This window comes from Sphaerodactylus townsendi, linkage group LG10, assembly GCF_021028975.2.
Source record: "Sphaerodactylus townsendi isolate TG3544 linkage group LG10, MPM_Stown_v2.3, whole genome shotgun sequence".
Classification (NCBI taxonomy): domain Eukaryota; kingdom Metazoa; phylum Chordata; class Lepidosauria; order Squamata; family Sphaerodactylidae; genus Sphaerodactylus; species Sphaerodactylus townsendi.
Window position 1 is genome coordinate 88,841,932 of NC_059434.1, and position 14,701 is coordinate 88,856,632.

The following is a 14,701-nucleotide window of genomic DNA, read 5'->3' on the forward strand; positions in this document are numbered from 1 at the left end:
CCCCCCAGCTGGGAGTCCCGTCTGAGCCATTTGTGGGCATTTGGGGCACGAAGGCTTTCCCCTTGGAACCCCTTTCAAGAGGATGTGTGGACTCCGACGATGTCAAAGGCAGCCAAGTGGAACCACGTGGCCACGCAGGAAGGCATTTATGGGCAGCTGCGTTGTGCTGCTTTGTGGCTGTTTTAGGAGAGGGCAGGTTGTTGTGGGTTGTTTGTTCGTAGAAAATGTTGTGTCTGTTTGGCTTTCACTGCAGCGTGTCTATTTTTCAGTGCAGATTTGTTTTGTAAGTGCCGGAGCCTTATTTGATGTGTGGGAAGAGTGTCACGATGTAAATCTCTAAATAGAACTGAAGAGTAAAATCAGGATCCAGAAGGCCCAAGGTGGGGAAAGGCAGGTAATTTATTACTTTCGGTCTGACTGACAAGGAAGGGATCTCCTCAGAGATTTGTTTACACGTTTATCTAATTCTTTATTTCCTTTCTAATCTGGCTTGCTTGTTGGGAGGCCAGGCAGTTGACAATAAAAACGCACACCACGTTACCCCTGGGGATCATCGGTGTGGCTCTCCATGGCTTGTCTGATGCTCCTTGCTGGGCGAAGCACTCTGGGACACAGCAGAACAGCTCTGGCGTGGGGGAGATCTCTGGCCTCACTGGAGGCTGGCTCTGCCGCCCCCCCCCCCCACTTTGCAGAAGGTGGAGGACAGGACCGTCTCCCAGAGATGCTCTTCTTGCTGCTGTCCCCTTGCTACTCAGCCCCTCTGGCCCTGCTGAAACGCCCTCCGTGGGGCAGGAGAAGTGGTTCCGGCACCCGTGACCAGCGCCCTCCTCCCAGGAGTGGGCAGGGAGCCCTGTGCTTGGTGCGTCATGCCCACATGCTGCCCGGATTCCCGGGGAGGGCTGGAAAAGCAGGGAGCACCAGACAGGCCCAGTCCAGCTGGCAGAGTGGCTCCCTCACGGCAAGGCGTTCCAGCCGCTGTCCTCTCCAGCAAGTCAAAGCTGGCAGCAGGTGGTGGCCACGGCCCGAGCAGGCACCACCATGAAGCTTGCGGGGGGTGGGGTGGGGGGTGGGGCTTGTCTACTGCCCTACAGACTAGTCACCCAGTAAAAAGAAAGCACTGGGGTGAGGGGGGCGGGGCTCAGAGGCACAGAGCTCCTTCCTGCAACAGTTGTGCAACTCCAGGTATTTGGCTGTGCAAAAGGGCTCCCCACAATGGGGCAAGGGAGTTTTTGCCACTAACCTCGAGCATTAGGTATCAGCAGACCCAAAACCTGCAGAGAGATCAGATTGCTCAGGCCTGGTTTGAGATCCCCCCTCCCCTTGTGGTGTCACAGAACGACAGGCCAGCTGACGGCTGCTCAGCAGGGGCTGCGGGACCCTCTGGATCTGGCTGTGAAGTTGTTGCATGCCAGTCGGGCACCGACAGTCACAAAATTGCCTTTTGATTTTTCTCATTAGCCCGGTCTCCAGTGAGCTCGTTACCAGGAACGTCCGCACCCTGGCGCTGACAACTCCTCCTTCCCACCATGTCAGCCAGATGGCAGCGCTCTGCTTGCTGCTGTGTGCCCCCATGTGTGTGTGTGTGTGTGCGTGTGTGCGACCCAACTTAAATTCCAAGAGGGATATTATTCTCAATTGACAGTGTGATCACACCTTGTGACACTCAACACATACAAAAGTTACAATAAACAATTTTCCAACTTGTTCTTTTCATTCTAATCTGGAGGAACCGAGTTTGATTCCCAGCTCTGCCGCCTGAGCTGTGGAGGCTTATCTGGGGAATAAGGTCCCTTTCCCAGTGGCCTCCTCTGGCAGGGGCACCACAGCAGGCCTCCGAAGGGTGCTGGAGCAGCTGGGGAGGGGGAGGGGGCCTTGTGTCTCCCCCACCTAGGTGTCCCTATGCTGAAGCGAGGTCACCTTGCAGGGGCCGTGCCCTTCAGTTCTTACTGTCTGCTGTTAATGAGCCTATTTCAAACCACTATGGTTGTCCTGCCTTCCATCTCGACAGGGGCCAGCCCCAGCCAGCCTGAGAGAGGGGTGCCCGCCAGCCGCCCAGTGGGAGTGGGGGGTCCCTTGGCATTCCAGCTCAGCCGCTCAGATTAAAGATTTGGCCATTCTAGAAGAGAGACCACTGTGGCCCCCCAGGGCTGTCCCTTCTCGGGGGGGGGGGGTGTTGTTCCTGGCCTTCAAAGGAATCTACCCACCAACCCCCCACCCCACCCCTGTCCATGACAGAAAAGCAAATGAGGGCCGAACAAAGCCCCGCCTTTCCAGACACTGAGCTAGACCTCTGCCTTGTGGGGCTGAGCAGCGCAAGTCATGGAATAAGCGGGGGGGGGGGGGGCACCAACCCCCACAGCTGAGCTACCCCCAGAGGTGCTCTTCCCAGCTACACAGGTGCCTGGGCTGCAAGTCAGGAGGGTACCCCTAGGCCGGACAGGACGGCCACCTGCTTCTGAAGGACCCAAGAAGTGGAAGGTCTCTTCGAGAGAAAGGAGCCCAGAGGCTGGAAAACAGTGCAATGAGCTGAGCAAAAAGAGGACGGGGCAAGGAGCAGGTGGCTGAGAAGAACATCCAGGCGAGCAGGAAGCGTCTCTCTTCAGACGAGCCAGGCAGGCAGGCAGGCAGGTAGGGAGGGAGGGAGGGAGGGAGGGGGCTGGGTGGGGCCTTTGGGGGACCAGGGAATAGAAGGGTTGCTTCAGGAAGTGGCAGAACGGCAGAGCTCCAAGGGGGAGCGGCAGTAGAGAAATAAAATAACTGGATAGGAAGCATCTGAATGAATCCTTTGCATCCATTTTCACTGAGCAAAATATGGGGGTCTGTAGCAATGCCAGAGGAATGAATCAGACGGAGGTGACTAGAGATGTCGCTCTGGACCACGGCCTGTCTGCCTTGCGCTGGCCTCCGCGCGGGACTCAATTGTGACACTGCTCCTATACGAACCAGTATCTGCAAAGCGAGTTTCTGTCACATCAGCCTTTTGGAGGGCTTTGAGAACATGAAGAACTGTGTCCCCGTGGACATCAGATGCCTGGACTTGCAAAAGGCCTTTGACAAGGAACCACAAAAAGGCTGCCGAATGGACTTGGCACTCACAGGGCAAAAGGGTGGCTTCTCTTAGGGTTGAAACGGGTTAAACAGCAGAAGGCAAAGAGAGAATCAGTGGGCAGTTCTCGGCAGGCGAGTCCCACAGGGAATGTCCGTGGGGCTGCTGGGGCTGTTTCGTTTGTTCCGGAGCTGAGGCTGAGTGGCCACGTTTGCAGAGGACACAAACTCATTCAGGATGGTGACACCTACGGGGGCTGTGCAGAGCTCCAGGGCAGAATTCGGGGGCATCCAAGGGAGCTGGTGGGCTTCCGGACCGACACCAGGGAGGAGTCTTCCTTGCCCAGCATTTGCTGGCAGCCTGGGATTCGCTGTCAGGGGAGGGGGCGAGGGACGGCCACCAACCTGGCGGGCTTTCCAAGGAGGCTGGACAGATTCATGGAGGAACTGCTTTGTCGTGGTGGCTAAAGGGAGCCTCCACATTCTGAGGCAGTCTACCTATGAATCCCCGTGGGGGGGAAGCAGCCTCAGGAGACAGGTAGGAGGCAGCCTCTTTGTTGGGCCTTTAAGAGGCCCCTGATTGGCCACCCTGTTTGAGGGGTTGTGGGATGAGGCGGGGCAGCACTGGGCTGACTCAGCCAGGCCTTTCTGATGTTCTGGTGAGAGGCGCTTCCTGGAATGGCCCAACATGGAGGAGCTGTTCAGGGGGGCCGAGTCTGGTCCTGGCCCCATTTCAGAGGGGAGTCAGGCACACTGCTTGCAGAGCCCCCCTTCCTTCCTTCCTTCCTTCCTTCCTTCCTTCCTTCCTTCCTTCCTTCCTTCCTTCCTTCCTTCCTTCCTTCCTTCCTTCCTTCCTTCCTTCCTTCCTTCCTTCCTTCCTTCCTTCCTTCCTTCCTTCCTTCCTTCCTTCCTTCCTTCCTTCCTCCCTCCCTCCCTCCCTCCCTCCCTCCCTCCCTCCCTCCCTCCCTCGGTTGCTCCTGGGCCAGTGAGTTGGGCCACTTGGCTGGTTCCTGGACTGAGTTTGCAGCTGCAGAATAAAGGCTGAGCTCCACACAAAACCGCAGTGGCACTCTGGAGACAAGCTCCTCCTGCAGGTGTGTGAGCCCACAAGTGAGTGAGGGCATGCAGGGTACCCCTGTGCCCATCTGCAGGCAGTTCTTGGGGCAGGGGAGGGTCTCAAGACTCCCCCTCCCCCAGCCAAGCCCGCCCTCTTTGCTGAAGCTCCAAGCAACTGGCGCTGACAAGCAGCCCTCCCCTTCCCTCCTAAGGCCCCGGAGGCAGGAGGGGGGAGGGGGGCTCAGGTTACCCCCATGCCTGCAGCTTGGAGGCTCCAGCCATTAGCAGCCCTGAGCATGACGGGGTGGGGGGGCGGGGGGAGTGATGGGCTTGATATCAAAGGGATGCCCCCTCCTTCCCTTTTCCTTCCCCTCCACTCAGGCAAGCTCCTTGTGCCTCTGTTCACCAGCCCCCTCCCACTATTTTTCATGCGTGGCGGGGGGGGGCAAGAAGCCCCACTTGGCCCCGATCTCTCAAGGACAGAAGGGCCCAGGAAAGTTGACCTTTAGGACCTGCTCTCACTGTCCGGGCTCATGGACTTGGTGATGACAGAGGCACCCTCTGAGCATGTTCAGAGTGCAAGGACTCCAAGGCAGAGGCAGGGCGAGGGGACAACCAGAAGTAGGCGTGACCAGCACCAGCCTAAGGTCTACTTGGCCACCTGTGCCCCACTCTGTGAGGCTGAGGAAGGGCCCCAAAGCTGCTGAGTGGGGCTAGCTTTCCGTCCTGCCCCCCAGCTGTGGGGCAGGCAGAAGTATCACAACAGGGGAATGGCGGGGGGGGGGGGTGTCGCTGTGGGGTAGAGACATGGTAGAGCAAGTCATTCCCAAAATGCTGAGACGGTCCCAGACCTTTGGCTGGAGAGCCACGCTTTGGAGACCCTCCGCCCACCCTCCCGGCCCGTAGGAGGGGCCATTCTGTGGAAGCCCCCACCCGCCACTCCTGGCAGCCAAGTGCAAATATGTAGCTGGGCGGGCCTGGTGACTTTTTATGCAAGGAAAGGAAAGCACTCTGCACTTCCTCAGGAGCTGCTCTACACCCTGCCAATCACCTGTTTGCAGTCTTGATGCAGGCTCAGAGATCACACTCTGCTGTCTTTGGAGCCCCGGCTGGGTGGCAACTGAGCAGGCTGTAGGGCGGTAGACAGGGAGGGGGAAGGGAGGGCTTTGCTCTCTGACCCTGTGGCCCCCTTCGCCCCATCCTGAGCACGGCCTGTGGGGATGCACTGTGACCCCCCCCCCCGCCAGTCCACAGGCCAGCTGCTGCCAGCTCTGGCGGGGGTGGGGGTGGTGAGAAATCACCAACAGCTGGAAGTGGAGAGAAAGCCGGGCCAGAGTAACCAGATCCCCCCACGGCGGCACTTGGGTGGGGGTTCGGGGTCAGTGGCAGCCAGCTTGCTCAGGGGTTAAGCACAGGGCATCAGGATGGTTAACTATCTGCCAGTGCCCTGTAAATCTTCAGCTGACGCACCCGACACACACACACAGAGGGCCAGCAGCACAGTGACAACAGGCCAGTCTGTTGGGAAAAGCCCAGCTCTGCACAGGGCGGGCATGCTGAAGAACCCTTTACAAATCACCCAAGGACCCTGTTGCAAAACACACACACACTCACACACACACGCACACGCACACTCACACACACAAGAAAGAATGGGAGGAGGCCAGGAGGGGCAGCCTTTGAGCTGAAGGCCAAGAGAAGGAGTCCCAGAACACGGAAGGAAGGAAGGATTCCATCCCCTACCTCATGTCTGGAACAAAAGCAGAAGAGGAAGATGGACAAAGGTGGAAACCAGGAGGCTGCCAACTAGGAAAGGGAAGGAGCGGGGCGGGGCGGGGGGTAGTGCCAGCTGCCAGCAGACGGAGGGAAGGCGCTCCATCCTGTGCCGCCACCCTGTCAACATGCCAGCAGTCGGAGAAGCCAGAAAACAGGAGACAAGAGAGAGACCTGGTCCAGCTTGAGTGGCTCCTCCTTGCAGGGCAAAGGGCAGGGCAGGCTCTTCTGGAGGTGACTGGGTGGGTTCCCAAAGCCCAAAGGAGGGGGTCGTGGGGGAGGAGGATGCGGGGAACCACGGCGTGGTCACTTGGCCCTGTCTGGAAAGGCACTACTGCAGGCACAAAGAGAACTCCCTGCCCCAGAGATGTGCTGGCGTGGGGTGGGGGAGATCCTCCGTTCAGCCTCCAGCATCTCCAGCGAAGGGGCTGGGAGATTCCTGCAGAGTCTGCCATGAAGGCAGGACTGGGACAGGCAGACCAAATGGGCAGAATTAGGAGCAGGCCACTGCCTGGTGTTCAAAGCAGGCTGCTGAGTGGAAGCCATGCAGCAGGGGGGGGGAGACGGGACTGGGGTGGGGGTGGGGCTCAGCATGTTCAGAGGGCAAACCACGCCTGCCACAGGGCAAGGCTGGTATTTCCACGCCTGCCTCCTGGGTCCAATGGTGAGACTTAGTGGCCCAGGGATGAGGTGGCGCTGAAGCACAGGGGTGGGCGGAGCTCCGCCCTTTGCCCCGTTTGGTCCACCCGGCAGGGAAGACTCTTTCCTTCTGGTCCTTTCAGCCGGCCTCATTCAGGGCGGTAAAAGGGGGCAGACATGGAGAAGTGGCCGTGCAATGAGCCCAGTCCAGGGAGCATCCCTTCTTCTGCTGGGTGTGTGTGTGTGTGCTCTGCGTGCACGTGAGCCACTGAAAGCCACCTGGCCGGCTACTGCGGGAAACAGGATGCAGCATCAGCGTCCGGAGCCACCATGGGAAGATTCTTCCGACGACGTTTGGTTTGAGCTCACCCCAGGAAAGGCGGCAGCAGCTGGGATGGCTGAAGAGAGGCTGCCACGATGGAGCAGGAGCCCGGAAGCCGCAGGCGGGCGGGCAGGAGTGAGGCGGGGCTGGGGCCGAGTGTGGACGGAGGCACCGCCAGAACAGGGCAGCCTGCTCAGGGGGTCTCCCCAGAGCCACAACCAGCCTGCCCGTTGTTTCAGCTCTGGGATGTGGAAGGCTGGGTGCTCCTGTCCACTTCTGAAACATCCGGGGGCGCTGCTGGGAGGAATGACCCGTCTGGAATGCCAGTCATGCCTGGCCCAGCTGCTCCAGCTGCCCTCCATAAAGGCACATGGCCCAGCCTGCTTGCTGTGCAGCCAATGGGTAGCGCCAGAGGGAAGCGAGGGCGGGGCCTCAGCTGTGAGTCCAGAGGCAGCCCCAGGGCCTCGACCCTCTCACCTGTCCCACCTCTGCAGTGGGAAGCAACAGGCTGTCCCCACCCTCTGCCCCCCCCAGTCACGCAGCGGAGTGCGGGTCACACCCCTTCTGGAGCTGCTCCGCTGGTGACTGGCTTCAGTTCCAGGCTGTGGCAGCGCCTGCAGAGCCCTTCGTGGCCTTGGAGGGGCAGCAGGGCAACCCCGTCGTCCCGCTCGCTCACCTGAGCCAGGTGCTGCCTGCCTGTCGGTGGGTCCGCTTGTGCTGCCCGGTCTGATGCGAGTCTCACTGAGGAAAGCCGACTAGAAATGTCCTCCCCTGGATCCGGCCCTGCCCGTCCGCACACACCCTTTGCTGAGGCTCTGGCCCAGCACCTGCCAGGGCGTGTCCCAGCCTCGTGTTCACGGCATCCTTTTCTATCTTTGCGCTGTCAAGCCATTATTTATGTACTTCTGGGTCTTGTATGCCCCCCCTCCTGAAGGTGCTCAGGGCGGCTCACAACATTTCCATAATATGTGACCAAAATCATTTAAAATGTTACCAATATGAATATGTTTCAAACCAACAGACATACATTTAAAAACATTTAGTAGATTATTGAAAACACAAAAAATATCAAAATGGTCTAACTTTATGGCACTGAGGAAGTTTGGTGGGGGGAAGGAGGGAGGCCAGACAGATGGGACACTGTGGCCGCCTCAACCGTGCCCCCGATGAAACAGCCCCGGGCCCCACAGGACAGAGCGTTCCACCAGGTTGGGGCCCTGGTTGAAGCCAGGGATCACCAGAAGACCCTTGAACCAGAGCAGGTACTCCACCAAGAGCCAAAGCAGCTGGCGAAGGACCAGCTCAACAACAGGTGAGCAGGAGACTTGCAGTGCCAGGTGCATCTTGGGAGGTTCCTTCTCGGAGGACACAGGATTGTGGGCTATTGCAACGCTTCTCTGCCTTTCCTGCCGCTAAGAACCTGGCGTCCCCATCATACCGGTAGGAGCACAATGCCAAAACCCACATTTATGTTTACTGGAATTCGGTTATCATCCTGAGCATGTACAATGAACTCCCAGAACGTTAAAAAAACCTGCAGCAGCACAATAGATAATCCTGGGTGGGAAGGAAGAGGCACATGGCTGGTGGGTAAGGGATGGGGGTCTTGGTGAAGAACAGCACCCCCACCTACTTCTTGCTTGCCGTAAAGGGCAAAGGTGGATAACTGGCAGCAGGTAGAGTAGGAAGGAGGTGGTGGCATGTTCCATTTGCCAGGGCCAACGGGAATGGAGAGAGTGTGAATTCTGCATTCATGGTTCCAAAACCCCCCCCCCCCCCCCCCCCCCCCCGACTTCTGCTTTGTACTGGTGACACCCGTTCCACGAGTAGATTGCCGTCTTTATTGTTCACACTACCCTTGATTTGGCTCGCTTGTCTTCTATCTTTGTAACTAATGCAAAGACAGGGCTTGCGCATCTTGTAGTATTTTCTCATTCGGTAGCTGAATTGTATTGCATTGTTTACTGGATTTTTACACTGCCTGATGGACCTTCTTGCTGTGTTTTCAGCCGCCATGAGTCTCAGCAAGGAAAGCAAACTGCTAGAAGTTAAGGGACAAACAGGAAAAACAGGGACCCGCTGTCTCCAGGTGGGGCGAGAGGCCACAGCCCCCTCCCATTTGTCAAGGAATAGCAGTGGCAGCAGAGTACAAAATCAGAGCCCCCCTTTCCAGGAATCAGGGGTGCTAGAAGGCGACTTCCCAGTCAGACTCTGCCCAGCTACGCTGCAATAATAAGCTAAGCTCCAAAATCCAAACTTCACGTACATCAGCTACAGTGGCCCCGCACCGCTGGCGATCGCAGGCCAGGACTGGGATTTGCGTGTGTTCGCTGAGGCTCCATGGGAAACAGACCTGTTTTGAATGGCAGCTGTGAAAAAGGCAAACTCTATGCTGGGGATAATTAAGAAAGGAGTTGATAATAAAACTGCAAGGATTGTCATGCCCTTATTTACAAGCAGTGGTGCGACCGCACTTGGAGTACTGTGTTCAGTTCTGGTCGCCACATCTCAAAAAGGATCCTGAAGAGATAGAAAAAGTGCAGAGAAGGGCAACGAGGATGACTGAGGGACTGGAGCACCTTCCTTATGAGGAGAGGCTGCAGCGTTTGGGACTCTTTAGTTTGGAGAGGAGATGTCTGAGGGGGGATAGGATTGAAGTCTATGAAATTATGCATGGGGTAGAAAATGCCGAACGAGAGAAATTTTTCTCTCTTTCTCACAATACTAGAACCAGGGGGGCATTCATTGAAAATGCTGGGGGGAAGAATTAGGACTAATAAAAGGAAACACTTCTTCACGCAACGTGTGATTGGTGTTTGGAATATGTTGCCACAGGAGGTGGTGATGGCCACTAACCTGGACAGCTTTAAAAAGGGCTTGGACAGATTGATGGAGGAGGGGTCAGTCTATGGCTCCCAATCTTGATCCTCCTTGATCTGAGATTGCAAATGCCTTAGCACAGACCAGGTGCTCGGGAGCAGCAGCAGCAGCAGCAGCAGAAGGCCATTGCTTTCACATCCTGCATGTGAGCTCCCAAAGGCACCTGGTGGGCCACTGAGAGTAGCAGAGTGCTGGACTAGATGGACTCTGGTCTGATCCAGCAAGGCCATTTCTTATATTCTTATGTTCTAATACAACCAGCCAGGGCGGGGGCCACAAGGCCCCCTCCAGAGCAGAGAGGGCTGCAGACATCTCTCAACCCCCCCCCCCCCATCATGTTCTGACAGCTGCCCAGATGGCCTCCCCACTTGCCACAACAACGCTCCTCACCAGCTATGTGCTGGGACTCCCCAAATACTCATGCACCCAAAGCCTTATGACTTGCATTATCACCCATTATCTCGAGTGAGGGAGAAGCGTGGGGGGCGGGGGCGGGGGATGGACGATGACAGGGATCATTATTTGCTCCATTATTTGCTCGCTGGAACCCTGACATCCAAAGGGGAGGGGGAAGGGGGGGTGGCGGAGATTAATCTGCCGAGGAAGTGCAGCAACTGCTGCTGGGTAAACAACGTGCCTCAGCTACCAGTGCATTAAATCACTGCACAGGAAGGGGAGGGGGGACACCACCAGCTTCCCACAGGCGGAGAGCCCCCTCCCCAATCCAGGCAGGATAATGGGGACGGGACTGCCACCTGCTGAACAGTCTGGGAAACAGCAGCCCTCTCCTGCCTTTATGGGAACCCGTGTCCTCCTGCATGGGGAGGTGGACGTGGTTGGGGGGGGGGTGTCTGTCCCCTGACGCCACGCAACAGCACGCCACAGCACTGACAAAAGAGCTGAAGGAAGCGGTGGTTTTCATTGATTTTATTCCAAAAATAAATTCATAATGAAGCAAAGAAAGGCTTAAATTAAAGGTCCAGTGCAGGCGGGCGGGCGGGCGGGGGTGTAACTCATTCTGGGGCCCCTACCTCCTCTTCTCCTTCACACTGTAGTGCAGCAGCAGTGGGGCAGGCTGGAAAGCAAGCGGAGAGGTCAGGGAGGGCCCTTCTCTGAGAATGCAGCCTGTTTCGCGCCCCCCCCCCCACCGCAGGGCCCTCCAGCCGACCTTGCCAAACCAGCGGGAGAGCCAGAGCTGCTTCAGCGTCATGTGGTCCGGGAGCACCTCGTTGTCAAAGAGCACGTGCACCTGAGGAGGCAGGGGCAGGGGGCCGTCAGCCTCAGCAGCACTGCGGGGGCCCCCCTGACACTCCCCCGGCTTCTCCAGACAAGCTAGCCCCCAGGACCGCCCTCTCACTCACGTGGGGCAGGGCCAGCTCCAAGCGGCAGCACAGCACCCGGCGGAGGTGGCGGATCTGAGCCCGGACGGAGCAGCGGACATACTTGTGCTGGGGAGGGAAGCAGAAGCACTCTGCAGGCCCTGGGGATGGGGGGGGGGCGCCACCCACACCCAGGGAACTCCCAGGCCAGGGGCTCTGCGGGGGGAGGGGCTGCTGCCATCAGCTTTTGCAGACTGCCCCCCCTCAGGGCCCCTCCCATGTCGACCCGCCAGTCTTGGTTACCTGAAGGACGTGCCTGTTCTTCTCTTTCCCGGAGCTGCAGTAAGAGGGAAGGAGGGTCAGAGGAGGGGGGGGAGCCCCGAGGGCCCAGAACAGCCAGCGAGGAGGAAGAAGGGGTCCCACCCACCCCCAGGGCAAAAAAACAGCCCCGTCTCCCTCCACACAACCCCCGCGGCCACACCCCAGCCGTCCACCACAGCAGCTCCCTCTGCTTTCAGGGCTCACAGAAGCCAACGGAGAAGAAGTGTGTGTGTGGGGGGGGGGCACCCCCTGCCCCCGTCATACTGACCCCTGCTTCTCCAGGCACAGGGAGACCTGTTCGTCGAAGCGGTAATAGTGAGCTCGGGAGTGGTCAAAATCCGTGCAGGGCAGTCCCATGCGGTCAGAAACGGGGTCTGGGGATGAGATGAAGAGAAGAGAAGGTCAGGGCCAGACAGGAGGGCTCTCTGGCAGCGCCTCCCCCACGCCGGCAAGCCCCAATCCATTCTCATAGGGGAAGAGTCCTGATTGCACCTTCGTTGCTGGGCTGAGTGACCCGCTCCAGGCCTCGGGACTGGCAGAACTCCCGGATGCGCCTCTCCTCACCTGCCAAGGACAGAAGGTCAGAAACTCAGCAGGGGGCGTGGCTGGCCTCAGCCAGAAGCCAGGAGAGCCTCCCCCCTCCTGCTCAAGGGTGGGTGGGGGGCGCTGCTGAGGGACAGGCGACTGGAGGAGAGGCCCCGTGGGCTCGGCTGGCCGATGGGTGAGTCCTTGCCCCCGTGAGGGCCAAGAGAGCCTCCCTCAGCGGCAGGGCTCTTGCCCCCCTGCCCCGACACTCACTCTCCTGCAGGCCGGGCACCAGCTTGTAGACGATGTCTTGCATCACGCGGTCCAGCTTGAGGTTGAGCAGCGGCTGCGTCTCGTGGATTTTGGTGTTGCACAAGGGGCAGTATTTGTTGGTCTGCAGGCACTTCACGATGCAGCTCTTGCAGACTGCCGGACAGAGAGGCCCCGTCAGCCCTGCACCTCCTGCCCACAGATCAGCCCCCTGCCTCCCAGCCACAGGACGGGCCCAAAGAGTGCGTGGGGTGCGTGGCCATGGGGGGTGGGGGTGGCACTGGCTTTCAGAGCGGATCAGACTGACTCATGAGGGCCAGGGGCGGGGGGGGCGGGGAGAGACATGTCCCTCTGGGCCTCCAAGCACCTGGCCAGCTACTCTGGGAAGCAGGAAGAGGCCTCTGCTCAGCATGCGGAAGGTCCCCGGCTGGACCCCAGCAGCACCCCCAGGCACTGCAGTTATGGGAAAGACGCCTCTGCTGCCTCGGGCCCTGCGGAGCCTCTCCAAGCAGCCGACCTGGTCTGGTTCACTGGAAAGCAGCATCCTGTGCTCAAGGACCAGGTGGGCCCAGCTCTTCTGAGAGGAAGCCCAGAGAACTGCTGCCCCACCCCCCCACCCCCAAGACACAGCGGTGCCCAGAGGTGCGTTTTCATGCGTTTGGGGCTCAGAGGAGTTTGGGGGCCAGAACCTCTGCTCATTTTAGTCACATGTTTCCATTGGAGGACCTTTGGTTCTCAGACGGATTTTATGGGGCTCTGCTGGCCGGTTTCTCTAAGCAGCCAGATGCCGGCCAGGAGCAGCGGCACGGAGGGCACCACGCGGGAGATCAGCTTAGCCCTCAACACTGCCTGGGGCACCTGCAGCCTGGCTGGAAATGCTTCCATTGTCCGCCCCCCCCCCCCCACCCCTGTGTCCTTCCGGGACAGCTCCTTGCTTGGACGCCACCAGGCAGCGGCCTCAGCTCCCCTCCCCCGCCCTCTGTCCAGTCACGGAGCTCCCACATGGTGTGGACTCCCCCCCCCCGCCCACCACTCACAGGTGTGGAGGCATTCCGTGATGGTTGTGGCATCGATGAAGTAGCCGGCGCAAAGGAAGCACACGATGTGTTCGTTCAGCTCCTTCATCTTCACCTTCACCTCCTCCTGCAGACAGAGACAGACTCCAAGAGACGGGCCCTGACACCCTGGTGGGGAGAAGCCTCCACCCTGACCGCCCCCCCAGGCACAGAGCAGGGGGTGGGAGGGCAGCTGCTTCTGACCACACTTCCTTCCTCTCTGAGGGCCTGAAACACAGCCCAGCACAGAGAGCTGTGTTCGAATCCCACAGCCTCCTCAGAGCCTGTCTGTGGGCAGCCCCCCGGAACCAGAAACACTGAAACAGAGCACAGCCTTCGGCATGTCTGTTCGTATCGTGGGGTTGCGCAGCCCCCCCGCCCCCCCCCCCCATATCTCTGTCATGTCGGGGCCTGCCTCTCAGCCACAGTTGTGCCACAGTTTGCTTCATTCTGCACCTGCTGGAAAGGCTGAACGGATGAAACCAGCACCTGCCTACCTGGCCTCCAGGCAGTGGCGGGTCTGGACCTCGGGCCGGGCCCCCTCCTCCCGCCCCGTTCGCCCGCCTGGACAGTGGGAGCTGCGACCACCCCTCCTTCAGAGCAGCCAGGAGAACAACACAGACGCGCTCCGCTCTGCTCCCAGAAAGGGGTGGAGAAGGGAGCCCCCCCCCCCCCCGGCTTTCTTTTCCAAGGATCGTCTGCGTCGTCGCCAGCGCTGGCCAGCAGCCCCTGGCCATTTTCCTTGCGGAGATATAAGCGGAACGGCACCTTTGCCGGGCAAGGGGCGGGAGCCTTTTTGCAAGAACTCTCCCCCCCCCGCCCCCCCAAAATCGGGAGGGGGGGTGCTTCATGGCCGGGGGAGGGGAAACCCCGCCTTCTCTTCTCAGACTTGGCACGGGAGGAGCCGCGGACGCCCCACCGAGATGCGGGCTGTGTGCGTGTGGCGACCAGGGGGGGGGGACGGGCAGAGCCCCACTGCTTTGCCCCCCCCTCCCGGAACGCGGCCCGCCCCCCCCCCCCCGGCCCTCCCCTCCCCTCCCCTCGGCCTCACCTCCCCGCCTGACCTCGTTGCGCAGCGGGTCCATCTTGTAGACGGCCTGGAGCTGGTTGCGGAGCCGCATCGCGATCGCCATCGGGCCCCCCGCAGGAGGAGATGCCATCTTGGGGCCGCCTCGTCCACTTCCGGGTGCGGAGGGGCCGGCCCGGACCATCGGCACTACAGCTCCCATCGTCCCTCGCGGCGCCGCGGCACGTGCCTGGCTGGCGGAGGCGCGCAGGGCAGGCTGGGAGTCGTAGTCCCTTTTCCGTGGCACGTGCCGGATTCCGCCGCGTTCCCTGCCGGCCTGGAGCGGGCGGTGCGCCGGAGCCCCGGGGGCGGCCCTTCGGTGGGCAGGCGGCGGCAGCGGCAGCGCTTCCATCCCGAGGAGAGCTGGCCTTCCGCCGGTTGAATTTCTCCAGCCGGTGCCTAGACTCGGCCCTAAAAGCTTCCCCGCCCC

The 14,701-nt window shown here is 59.8% G+C and overlaps 1 protein-coding gene across 1 annotated transcript; it reads right to left on the reverse strand.

Moving 5' to 3' along the window:
• Positions 1–10,627: 10,627 nt before the first annotated feature.
• On the reverse strand, positions 10,628–14,389 carry PCGF1 (polycomb group ring finger 1). Its single transcript, XM_048509583.1, has 9 exons — positions 14,270–14,389; positions 13,188–13,293; positions 12,154–12,306; positions 11,848–11,919; positions 11,624–11,729; positions 11,338–11,371; positions 11,077–11,163; positions 10,884–10,964; positions 10,628–10,790 (listed from the first exon to the last, which is right to left on the reverse strand). Exons 1-9 carry the CDS (start codon positions 14,363–14,365, stop codon positions 10,743–10,745), a joined length of 783 nt encoding a protein of 260 aa, XP_048365540.1. The 5' UTR covers positions 14,366–14,389; the 3' UTR covers positions 10,628–10,742.
• Positions 14,390–14,701: the final 312 nt, after the last annotated feature.

What these genes read in the sequence shown, in the direction of transcription:
- PCGF1 (XM_048509583.1), bottom strand. Translation starts at nt 14,365, where the DNA reads ATGGCATCTCCTCCTGCGGGGGGCCCGATGGCGATCGCGATGCGGCTC. An exon ending in GGTGCCCGGCCTGCAGGAGA is followed by an intron (nt 11,920 to 12,153) that starts GTGAGTGTCGGG and finishes TGTCCTTGGCAG; the next exon opens with GTGAGGAGAGGCGCATCCGG. An exon ending in TGGAGCTGGCCCTGCCCCAC is followed by an intron (nt 10,965 to 11,076) that starts GTGAGTGAGAGG and finishes CTGCCTCCTCAG; the next exon opens with GTGCACGTGCTCTTTGACAA.